We start from the raw sequence: 13336 nt of genomic DNA on the forward strand, positions 1-13336 counted from the left end.
GTTTAATTTACGTAATGTTGTCATCAAATATCGCAATTACAAACAGTTTTGCGCTGCCATTTTAAAACACAATGAGTTGACTCAACACTGTAAACGTTACTGTAGATCTCCTCATCCCACATATACTGTACTTTATCTCCAAGCTCCCAAATTCCCCTTGCTCCTCTTCTTCCTTTCTCAATATAAGGCTGTCAGAGTTTTTTAGTGTCTTTTGGTGAAAATATTTTATTATTTTTAATTAACATAACAAACAGGCCACATACAGTTACCTCTTTTCTTTTTTTTAAATGAGCCATCAATAATGCTCAATTAAACATTTTTTGTATTTTTGGTGTAAATTTATAAGAACACATCACAGAACAAATGAAAACCATCATCAAAAGTCCTCAAGTGAACCGAAAATACAACCCAGAATACATTAAAACAGTGAGGATAATCACAATGTCAACCACAAGGTTTTAAAACACATTTACTGATCAAAGTAGTCTGTTTTAGTTAATAAAACAGTAAATTTACTGTTTAACTGTAATGTGGTCATATCAAATATCACAAGTACTGTTTAAACAGTTTTGCGTGGCCACTTTAAAGCAAAATGAGTTGACATGACACTGTAAAAGTTACTGTAGATCTCCTCATCCCGCATATACAGTATCTCTAAACTCCCAAATTCCCCTCGTTCAGTTCATAACATCATTCAACCCCTCCATTTCTCCTCGCTCCTCTTCTTCCTTTCTCAGCCCTTTCTCCTTTTTTTTTTGTCTTTTTGTGCAAATATTTAGTTAAAAAATATATATTAACATAACAACTAAGCCATATAGTTTACTCTTTTCTTTTGCTAAATGAGCTATCAATTTTGCTAAATTAAACATTTTGTTGTATTTTTGGTGTAAATTTTCATACAGACGTTTTGAACAATACATTTACTAATCAAAATAGTCTGATTATCGGTTTAATTTATGTAATGTTGTCATATCGAATATCACAATACTGCACTGTAAAAAAAATAAATTAATTAAAAACTGAATTTTACGGTTTATTTTCGGCAGCTGGGATGCTGGAATTTTTTTTTAAAATAGCGGCCTTTAAATTAAAGAAATTTACTGTAAAATAATGGACAGTAAATTACAGAAATTGACAAATTAAAATTTCTGGTAAATTTCTGTAATTCAATCTCTGTTACTTTACAGTAAATGTCTGTAATTTAACGGCCGTTATTTTACGGTTTATATCCGGCACCCCAGCTGCGGGAAATAAAACGTAAAACTACAGATTTTTTTTTACAGTGTGTTTAAACAGTTTTGTGCCGCTACTTTAAAACACAATGAGTTTACTCAACACTGTAAAAGTTACTGTAGATCTCATCATCCCATATATACTGTACTAAATCTCTAAGCTCCCAAAATTCCCCTCCCTCATCTTCTTCTTTTCTCAATATAAGGCTGTCAGAGTTTTTTAAGAGTCCTTTGGTGCAAATATTTAGTTTTTCTGTTTTTTAATTATTATTATTACTATTATTATTAATATTATTATTATTATTTTTATTATTATTATAACCAGGTCATATACCATTTAAACTTTTTTTTTATTTTAAAAGGAGCCACCAATCATGCTTAATTACATTTCTTTCTTTTTTTGGTACTTTTGGTGTCTTTTAGTGCAATATTACTTTTAGGTTTGTTTTATTTTAATTAATTAACCCGGCTATATACAGGCTTTTTTGGCTTTAGATTTCAAACTAAACAACAAAGCCCGAGATCCACCCAAAAGAAAGGTTAAATATAATAAAACTAGTAATACTGCAATAATAGGTACAAACTCAGGATGTTTCTTTTTCATTTAAAGGCGCCATCAATTTTGTTCAATTAAACATATTTTTATCCATTTGGTGTAAATTCACAAGAACACATCCTACAAAAAATGAAAACCATCATCAAAAGTGCTCAAGTGAACAAAAAATACACCCAGAATACAATAAACAGTGAGGATAATCACAATGTCAACCACAAGGTTTTAAAACACATTTACTGATCAAAGTAGTGTTTACGGTTTAATTTATGTAACCTTGTCATATCAAATATCACAGTTTTGCGCTGCCACTTTAAAGCAAAATGAGTTGACATGACACTGTAAAAGTTCCTGTAGATCTCCTCATCCCGCATATACTGTATTGCTACGCTCCCAAATTCCCCTCGTACAGTTCATAACATCATTCAACCCCTCCATTTCTCCTCGCTCCTCTTCTTCCTTTCTCAGTATAAGGCTGTCAGAGTTTTTTTGGGAGCCAGCGAGCTGTGAAATCGCACAAATTGCTGTTGCTTTACGTCTGGCCCGGTGACAGAAAGAGAAAGAGGAGGAGGAGAGAGAAGAGAGATTTTCTGCTCCAACACTTCTGAACCTTTCCTGCCCCCCATAATCACACACAGACACAGAAGCACACGCACAGCTGCAAAACTGCACCCCCCCCACCCCTACCCGAATCCATCTCTAATCCACTCTCATCATACGAGCCCCCTGTTCCCAATCCACAACACCTCCACCACTTTGCTTTAGAATCCGGGTCACTTCACTGAACAACCACGAGAAGCCCCGAGAGTGATAAAACCTTCTGACACGCTCTGATAAAACAAACACTTCCACCTACTACTATACATGATTGTCACTAGAACTAACACCAGGGAGAGTGTGATGTTGCAGAGCAATATTTGGCAAACATTTGTTTAAAAAAAAAAAAAAAAAGAGAGTGAGATTTTTCACTCACCTTCATATTGCTCCAGAGGTGTAGGATGTTTGTTTTCTAGAGATTGAAGAATCTCTGATGTGTTCTTCCTTAATGTGAGTGAACTGATGTTGTTGTGCTGCAAAATGACAATGACAAACATGTTAGGTAACTTTATTGGCAGGCAGGCAGGCAGACAGACAGACAGACAGACAGACAGACATTTAGACAGACAGGCAGACAGACAGACAAATAGATAGACAGACAGACAGACAGACAGACAGACAAATAGATAGACAGACAGGCAGACAGACAGGCAGACAGGCAGACAGACAGGCAGACAGACAGACAAATAGATAGACAGACAGACAGACAAATAGATAGACAGACAGACAAATAGATAGACAGACAGACAGACAGATATTTAGACAGACAGGCAGACAGACAGACAGACAAATAGATAGACAGACAGGCAGACAGACAGACAAATAGATAGACAGGCAGGCAGACAGACAGAAAGGCAGGCAGGCAGGCAGGCAGGCAGGTAGATAGATAGATAGATAGATAGATAGATAGATAGATAGATAGATAGACAGACAGACAGACAGACAGACAGACAGACAGACAGACAGACAGACAGACAGACAGACATTTAGACAGACAGGCAGACAGACAGACAAATAGATAGACAGACAGGCAGACAGACAGGCAGACAGACAGACAAATAGATAGACAGACAGACAGACAAATAGATAGACAGACAGGCAGACAGACAGACAAATAGATAGACAGACAGACAGACAGATATTTAGACAGACAGGCAGACAGACAGACAGACAAATAGATAGACAGACAGGCAGACAGACAGACAAATAGATAGACAGGCAGGCAGACAGACAGAAAGGCAGGCAGGCAGGCAGGCAGGCAGGTAGATAGATAGATAGATAGATAGATAGATAGATAGATAGATAGATAGATAGATAGATAGACAGACAGACAGACAGACAGACAGACAGACAGACAGACAGACAGACAGACAGGCAGACAGGCAGACAGGCAGACAAATTGATAGACAGAGAGACACGCAGAAAGACAAATAGATAGACAGACAGATATTTAGACAGACAGGCAGACAGACAGACAGATATTTAGACAGACAAGCAGACAGACAGACAAATAGATAGACAGACAGACAGGCAGAAAGACAAATAGACAGACAGACAGGCAGACAGAAAGGCAGACAGAAAGGCAGGCAGGCAGGCAGGCAGGCAGGCAGGCAGACAGACAGACAGACAGACAGACAGACAGACAGACAGACAGACAGATAGATAGATAGATAGATAGATGGTTTGTTCTGTAGACTATCGAAAAAATATAGCTTAAAAGGGGCTAAAAATTTTGTCCTTAAAATAGTTCACAAAAATTTTAAACTGCTGTTATTCTAGTCATAATAATTTCTCCAGAAGAAAAAATATTATCAGACATGCTGTGAAAACTTCCTTGCTCTGTTAAATATAATTTGGGAAATATTTTAAAAAGAAAATAAAAATTAAAGGGGGCTAATAATTCTGATTTCAACTGTGTGTATACATTTGATTTTCATATACTATATACATATACTACACTTTTCCCAATATCATCTTACATGTTGAATGAGATTTCTGGAATTTTCGTCAATAAAAGGAGCATTTCAGGAATTCTGCTCCAATGAAAAAAAACAGTCAAATTAATTGGAATTTGCATATTTAACTGAAGTACATTACCAAACAAAAAAAAAATGTTGTTGTTTTTTTGTTTTTGACTCATGAACGACTTTTCCATTCCATAAAATGGTTCTTTATAGTACAATAAAAAATATATAGTATTTCTTATTTGTATTTATTTGTTTGTATTTTTTTCTGGTAAACTACACTCACATTGTGTAATTATGTATTCCTGTGTGTTTTGCGTACATTTGGGAATTTGTATTTAAAAAAACATAACGCCCAAGTAAACTTTGCAACACGGAATGTAAAAACTTTAAAAGTCAATATACCAGAACTGATCATAATGCTTACAGAATGGTTATTTGAGGAAACTTCAGCTTTTCTATTCACACAATTACACTTTCTCCTTCCTAATATAATTTCAGAAAAGCATCTTTTGCAAATTCTAAATAGAGAAATCACATATGCAGGCAATGACTATCAAAGTACAACATTGTTTACAGTCAAATAAATAGTCCTAATGTTGTTTTGAAGTCATACTTGCATGTGTTTCAGACCGAATATTTAAAGTAGCATGGTAAACAATGTAGGGAGTAGGAATGCCACGTTTCTCAATAAAATATTGAACCATATGGTATGACCTCCACGGTTCAATACACGCTTGTGAATTGTGGTTTTCTCAGTTTTGCGTTTAAATAATATATGTGCGTTATATATCTCCTCGAATTGACTGTATGTGCCTCTAAATCCATGAGCTGAGATGAGGAAACTCCTCCCCACGAGTAAATATCCAATCACCATGCTCTAAATTTAGGGGGCGCTTGACCATTATTCCACACTTTAACATGGCGAGCGGTGGTGAAGAGAGGCTGAGGCAACAGTACAAGGAAGCGCCGGCGAAGTGAGGCAACAGTATGAGAAAGCGCCGTCGTCTTTTAAATCTGCGTTGTGAAGACATTTCGGTTTTGCCGGTAAGTATAATGCCAATGAAAGAAAAAACGGTGAACAAAAATTAACTGTGTGCAAGCATTGTTTTACACGTACAAGCATGACTGCACATCTGCAGCGCTGTCACCCAGCAATATCACTGTCTGAAGGCAGAATAGCAGAGAAGGTTATAAAGTCCTCCAAATAGCAACAATCCCTCGCTGAATCTTTCAAGCAAACATTTCCAACTGGTTCCGAGAGACACATAAAAATAACAAAGGCAGTGCGGGTGTTTATTGCTAAAGATTTGCAGCCATTTTCGGTGGTTGGAGATGCGGACTTTTGTCATTTTATAAAAGCACTCGATCCGCGTTACAGACTTCAGTCTCGCACTTTTTCAGCACCAAGATAATTTTATAAGTTTATTTATGTTTACTCAAGTACAAATATGTTTATTTGATATAGCCAATTTATCTTTATTAACTTCAGTTATTATTATTATCACAGTTTATTATTTTCAAAGTGTAGGATTTTATGTGTTACCCATTTTTTACATGGGCTACCAGCAGCTGTGAGATTTCAGTGTTCATTTTTATATACAATACACTAGGAACTAGTGTACTTTTGAAATGAATAATGCAATAAATCTTTTAATATTTTTCTCCTTAATCTCTTACTGTTCCTATTGCCTATAGAAAAAAAAACACGTGTCAAGCCATGAGAACCGAAGCTAACCGAAAACCGTGTTAAAAAACCAAGGTATGTTTTGAACCGTGGGCTAACTGTATTGTTGCATCCCTAGTAGGCAGCATGTCACAAGTTGTCACTAAGCAAATGTGCGACTATAAAACAATAGTTACAGGTTTTCAGCATTCTTCACAGTAACTTCTTTTGTGTTCAACAGAAGAAAAACTCAGAAGGACAGTAAACAGTGAGTACACTTGAATTTTTGGGTGAACTATCCCCCTCAGTGCCAAAACATGCGTCAACTTCATGCCTGAAATACATTCAGATAGCATTTTTCAGGTATATCAGAATTTCTTAAGAACTGCTACAGTAAGATTATATTACCATCTTTACTGTACTTATGATAACTTTCTTATGCAATGCTTTGGCCGGGGATTTTAACCTATTGTGTGTGCGTTTAGCCTCGGGCAATAGTAAACATTCTGGAAGTAATCTGCTTTGACAGCTTTGTTTGAACGGTGTATTACCCCCTCCACACACACACACACACACCCGCAAACATAAGAAAAACAATCAATATTTGTGAAGGTGGAGGAATGAAGAGTTCAAACCTGAAACAGTTGGATGGACGTCTGTGAGTTGGCCAGCTTGTGTCCCCTGCTGGATTTAGTAGCTACTTCCCTCTAGTGGTGGAATGTCAGCATTGCATTTTTATTTTATTTATTTATTTTTATCAGTGTACTTTCAATTTGGTGATGTCATTGGCCCATGAACATTTCCTGCTTGTTATCAATCAATTTCATAACTGTAACAAGAGGCAATTCAATCATATCTTAATGTTAAAACAGCTATCATAACATTAATTACCAATATATGTGGCTCTTTTTGGATTCTCGGAAGCCATAGAAATCAAAAATGTAAAAAAAAGGAAGTAGGTTGGGAACATTGTTTTTATTTACATCCTTCAAAATGAGCTATAAATACACAATCACTGAGGAGATCAATATAAGAAAGGAAACTACAAGCGGGGCTTGACATTAACTTTTTGGATCACCAGCCACTGTGGCTAGATTTCCAAAATTACTAGCCACTCGCTATTTTCACTAGCCACAATTTTGTTGTTGGGAAAATATATTTTATATGCATGAATTTGACTTGATTTAGATTCTGTGTTGTCCACATGCTTCCTCATTCATTTCACTTTTTGTGTGTTGTGTATGAGCAAATGGGCCATAGTTTCATATATGAAAAATCCAGCTTAAACATGCCTAGGATGGTTGGTTTTAGCTGGTCGACCAGCCTGGTTTTAGAGGGGTTTTGGCCATTTCCAGCCTGGTCTTAGCTGGTCAGGCTGGGAGAAGACCAGCTAAAACCAACTTGACCAGCCTAGCCAGGCTGGGAGCCCAGCCAAAACCAGCTATGTCTAGCTGAAACCAGACTGGTCAAGCTGGTTTTTGTTGGATTTAGCTGGTCATTTTCCAGCCTGACAAGCTAAGACCAGGCTGGAAATGGCCAAAGCCCCTCTAATACCAGGCTGGTCTACCAGCTAAAACCAGCCAACCAGCCTAGGCTGGTTTAAGCTGGATTTTTCATAGTGTTGCATTGCAGTTAGTTTTTATTTCACATGACTTTTCACAGCTCAAATTAAGGATTTACCTAATTTATCTCGCACCACACCAAACATAAATAACTTATTATTTTGTATACACAAATTTTACACAAAAAAAGCAAAATATAGAGGTTTACTCTTTATTTAACAAAATATTTCTTAAAAAGAACAAAAACAATTGACACTTAAAAAAATAACTGCAGTAGTGTATCTAATATGCACAGCAATCTGTTCTGGCTAAAGGTCCCAGATCACCAGTTGACCACTCATAAATGGGGAGTTAATCCCAAAATAAAGCAATGTTATTGTAAAAAATGATAAACCATTTACCAAAAATACCTGTAAGCAGAAGAAAGCAGGTGAAAAACATCCCGTGTCTGATAATGAAAGGATGATGATCACACACAAGGCTAGGCCAATTAATAATCTGTTCAAATAATGGTTAAAGCGAAAGTAATCTGTGCTGCTTACCAAAAGACAAATCTGGAGCTCTTGAAAGCAGTAAAACTATGGGTGCAAGAACCAGGAAATGTCCTCAGGTCTTTACACTGGCTCCCAGTTACATTTAGAATAGATTTTACATTATTATTACTAGTCTATAAATCACTAAATGGCCTGGGACCTCAATACATTACAGATATGCTCACTGAATACAAACCCAACGGATCACTCAGATCTTTAGGATCATATAAACTAGAAATTTCCAAGAGGTCAAAGCAGGGTGAATCAGCTTTCAGCTATTAACAGCGCCCCTCGCTGCTGGAATCAGCTTCCAGAAATGATCAGATGTGCTCCAACATTAGGCACAATCAAATCCAGACTGAAAACTGTTAAGCTGAGCCTTCACTGAATGAGCACTGTGCTGAGTCCGACAGATCACACTACTGTGTTTTTCACTTCTTTTTCATTCTTTTATAACACATTTTATCTGTTTTTATGTTTGTTTTTTAATAATTTTTATTATTTGTTTTAATTTTTCTTATACTTGTCTCTTTTATTCCTGTTTATGTAAAGCACTTTGAATTGTGTATGAAATGTGCTATATAAATAAACTTGTCTTGCCTTGCCTCAAAAGCACAAAACAGCGTCAACGGATACATTTATCATGGAGTTAAATCCCTTCCCTTATGAAAGTTTTACAGTGGGGCTTGTAATTTAACTGTTGAAGAAAAAAATAAGGGGTCACGTAAGGGGTCGTGTTGTGTTCTCTCGCCTCACAAAAAGCAAATGCACGAATATCTCGTCATCAATGGTTTTTACATTTATTAAGCACTTAAATACCTTTACCTTATGAAAAGTATAATGGTTTTAATGTATAATACAAATGGTTTTTGGCACATTGGTTACTTGTATCTGCATTTTGACTAGGCTACAAGAACCATATAGGCCTACTACCATATAATTGTAGCAGAAAATGGATAATTTGTGGTTACTGTTGTTTATCAGCATACTATTTGTAGTGCATTAACAGCCTAAAGCAACAACGAACTAAAAGCAGGTCCATACAGTGGATAATGAAGACATGATTTCAAGATCCGCATTTCTCCGTTGGAGGGCGCTGTTGTGGTGTTGATGACGCAACATTTCTTCAACGGAAAAAGAGAGCTACACTCCACAGGAGAAATGGAAACTTTGAAAAAAGTCTCTAATGCTAATAAAAAACAAAAAGAGTCATTTAAAGTTGGATTTCATGAAGTAATCTGATGTATATATATATATTATTTTTTAATTATTTTTTTTCCTTTTTTCACATTTTTGATTTCTATGGCTTCCGAGAATCCAAAAAGAGCCACATATATTGGTTATTACTGTTATGATAGCTGTTTTAACATTAAGATATGATTGAATTGCCTCTTGTTACAGTTATAAAATAGATTGATAACAAATAAAAAAAATAAAATAAAAAAGCTACACCACAAGAAACGCATGCATTTTATTTAGACTATGGATTTATTATTTTTTGAATACCCTGCTGGTGCTAAAGAACATTTACATGCCATGAATCAGAGCTGCAGCACTGTAAAAAATCCTGGTTGCCTTAAAATTTTAAGCTGAATCAAATTAACCTTACGAGAACTTGTGTTAAACTGACTTTATAAACTGCTTGCATAAATTATAAAATAAAGTTAGAACATGAACTTAAGTTACAATAAGCTAAAAACATGCTGTCATGACTAATTGTTCATATACTTTTTTTGTGTGGTTACAGCAACACAAAATGAGCACGCATGATTACAAATCCTATACTGTATAGAGTTAGAAATGATTTTGTAGTTTTTTGTTTTTTTAATGCAATTCCAAATATTTATTGTTCTGCGGTTTCACGATACCATAATTAATTGTATTCTTGTTCAGTGCTACAGTTTTTTTTACTTGGGCTGTTTGTTTTAGGATAGCATAAAATAAAATAATTTTAATTGTCTCTGTAAGAAAATGTCTTCCATACAAGGCCTGCCACATGCAAAATACACAATATATAAAGAGAGAAATAATTCAACACAGAGATAACAATAAATACATTTTAAAAAGGGAAGTTTTTTTTTCATGTTCTCAGAAAAACAACAAACTATTAATGTATTTTTTATGATATGAAAAAAAAAAACAAAGAAAACGAGAAAACTTACTTGGATATATGAAATAAGCAGAACATCTGCTACAATATTTGTCTTCTTTCTTTTCGTGACCTAAAATAAAATTCTATCAGGAGTTTATAGTCAGTTTTGCTTATCAAACAATTAGGGTTAGTCAAAAAGTAATTTCATACAATTGTTTTGTTCTTCAATTTGCCCTGGTGAACTGACATAGAAACACTTTCCACTGTATTACTGAGCTGAACTATGACTGAATTGTGCCAGAATTAAAGTTAAAACCATAAATGTGACATGGTCAAGTGTTTTATTTCTATTGCGCTTTATTCAATGCAAAATGGGTCAAAGCAGCTTTTCAAAGAAAACACTGAAAATAATCTTAATTTTCAGTGACTGTTGAAGAATACTTGAGGGCAACATGATCAAGATGTCATTTAACAAAATGCAAACAAAATGCATGATCTACCTTACCTCCAAATCCAAATCCCAGAGGAAAATAATGGAAGTCTTTAAAATCCTGCAGCACCATGGACAGTACCCACACGCAGGAGTCCCGTGATCTGTCTGGGATTTTCCACTTATGTTACATGCCTGAAATACTATGAATCAGTGCAAAAGTCATCTTATAAGGGCTTCTACTCTGTCTGAATAACAGTTATTACAGTACATTAAATATCAAATTTTGAATGGAACGTAAACATAGACAATTTCCAATGCTCTTTTCTCTTTCCATTAACTTTTGCAGGATGAAGGCTTTAATTGGCAAAAATCAAACCCTGAACTCCTTCTAAACAGACTGTATCACTTTAGATTTCATGCATGTAAAACTGATAAACAGTAGATCTGCAAAAAGTTCACAAAAGATTTTTAAAAGCATCAGCAATCAGTGTGTCATAATTAATAACAGATCTAACAACTGCAATTTTATGCTTCTAATTCATATATCAACAAGGTTATATTGCACAGCCCACAATATACAAAACAGATTAAGGCACACATACAGTACATGGAGGGAAAGGCTTTATTTGGTATTTTACATTTGTGTAATAAATTACAAGAGAGGAAATGTTTCAGACCTTTGTAAGTTAAAACAAATATCAACACTACTCCAGAAATGCTGAGAATGAATAATTACGTATGTATACATATTTTACATTTGTTTACATTTTAAAGTAGGCCTAAATTAGGGATTTTAATAGTTATGTAAATAGTAACAGAAACAAACAAATTAATAAACAAAAAATAAATAAATAAACAAACAAACAAAGAAAATAATTTCCCAGTACTGTTGCAGCAGGGAAGGAAATCCGCTGTGTAAAACATATGCTGGATAAGTTGGTGGTTCATTTCACTGTGGCGACCCCTGATCAATAAAGGGACTAAGCCAAAGGAAAATAAATTAATGAATGAATGTGATCCATTAGCAAAGATCCTACCTTCCCTTTACTTTTTTTATTTGCAAAAAAATGATAATAATAATAATAATAATAATAATAATAATAATTGAAAAGTTTATGGTAATATTTGTTTACAATACAAAATATGAATTACACTATCAATGAAAAAGACACAAGAGAGAGAAAGAAAGAGAAGCAAAAAATGGACATGATACATAAACTTGAGGGTAAGACATTTAAAAATCAATTAAAGTATAAATTAAAGTCAATGCAAAATAAAATGGTTCTGTTTACGTTCTTATTTTTAGATATTGAAACTAAATGTAAATGTTACATTAAATCAATGAGTTAGCGACCCAGCCTAAGATGAGCGGTGGAAATTCGATTAGTATATCTCCAGCCCCAGGTTACCGAACTATTGTTTGGGTTAATAACACGAGGCTTAAGGGCAGTTAACGGATGCCTGTCTGAACAAATGACTCTCGCATGCTGGATTGTGTTCGCACCCCTGGGACTTGTGGAGATAATGCACACTTGTCCCAAAATAGGTAAATGTTCAAAAATTCATTGTAATCTCACTTTGATCTGTAACGTTAGCTATTCCGACTTTTACTACGCGACTTCGGTAAGTGTTATTACATTTTATATTTTTGTAGCATGTTTAACGCTAACGATTTAGCACCTGCAATTTTAACGTAGTATATTAAAAAAAACAACAACAACGGAGTGAAATCATGAAATAAGCACGGATTAACGTTGCCGTGACAAAACATCAGGATTGAGGTAAAGTTGGTTATATAAGTTATTATTCGCAAATTTTGCACATTCCAACTTTCTCCTTAACAGTATAATTTCTTGCAAGTGTTCTTTCCTAATTCGTAACGAGAAATATTAACATTAATTTAATTTAACAGTAAATGACTAATGTACAACATTGTTCAGTCAATTAAATAGTGCTGTTTTGAAGTCATTGCTTGCGATTTCAGACCGAATATTCAATGGCCTCCATGATTATGATAGCGAATGCACAACTTTGTGCATTTAGATACATTATTTCTTCTACAGTAGTTATTTAGCAGACATCATTTTCCATATTGAGCAGACAAAACAATTTTTTTGTCTCTATTAAATGTCAGGCTATCAAGATACAAAATATGCTACTACAGTACACTAAAGTTATTGAAAGTCAGAATATGATGCACTGATCTCAAAACAATTCATTGGTTTATTTATTTATATGTAATTTTTGTTTAACTAGATTAAATGTTTGCTTTTGTATGCTGATTCATGACAACTGAACAATGGCAAAGGACAAATAACCACTGTTTAGAACATGTTTGATGTACAGTACTTTTAAGAAAAAAGTAGCCTGTACATATCTGTAATGGTGAAAAGGCATTTTAGTAAAACTGTAATTCAACACTCACTGGCCTCAAATCAGTACACATCAGTCAATTTTTAAATTACACTGCTTGTTGCTTGATCAATAATAGAAGTGTGTGTCATACACTACCTGACAAAGGTCTTGTCGTTGATCCCAGTTGTAAGAGTAAAAAAACTTGCCGTCTAATTGATCATTTGAAAAGTGGCAGAAGGTAGATTTTTCTGATGAATCATCTCTTGAACTGCATCCCAATCATCACAAATACTGCAGAAGACCTATTGGAACCCACATGGACCCAATATTCTCACAGATATCAGTCAAG

The 13336-nt window shown here is 34.8% G+C and overlaps 1 protein-coding gene across 7 annotated transcripts in view; it reads right to left on the minus strand.

Moving 5' to 3' along the window:
- The window catches only part of LOC101886607 (uncharacterized), a 98793-nt gene that overhangs the window by 36476 nt on the left and 48981 nt on the right, over positions 1-13336 (minus strand). For 2 of the 7 annotated variants that reach the window (XM_073926732.1, XM_073926733.1), the window contains exons 3-6: positions 10705-10797; positions 10270-10329; positions 6648-6719; positions 2759-2855 (exon numbers count right to left, since the gene is read on the minus strand). In XM_073926732.1, coding sequence (XP_073782833.1) covers positions 2759-2855; positions 6648-6719; positions 10270-10329; positions 10705-10797 — 322 coding nt within the window. Of the gene's footprint in view, positions 1-2758; positions 2856-5466; positions 5546-6647; positions 6720-10269; positions 10343-10704; positions 10833-13336 lie in introns of those variants that run through there. The other 5 variants (XM_073926734.1, XM_073926736.1, XM_073926738.1 and 2 more) reach the window with 4 other exon arrangements.

This window comes from Danio rerio, chromosome 16 (assembly GCF_049306965.1).
Source record: "Danio rerio strain Tuebingen ecotype United States chromosome 16, GRCz12tu, whole genome shotgun sequence".
In the NCBI taxonomy this organism is placed as follows: Eukaryota; Metazoa; Chordata; class Actinopteri; order Cypriniformes; family Danionidae; genus Danio; species Danio rerio.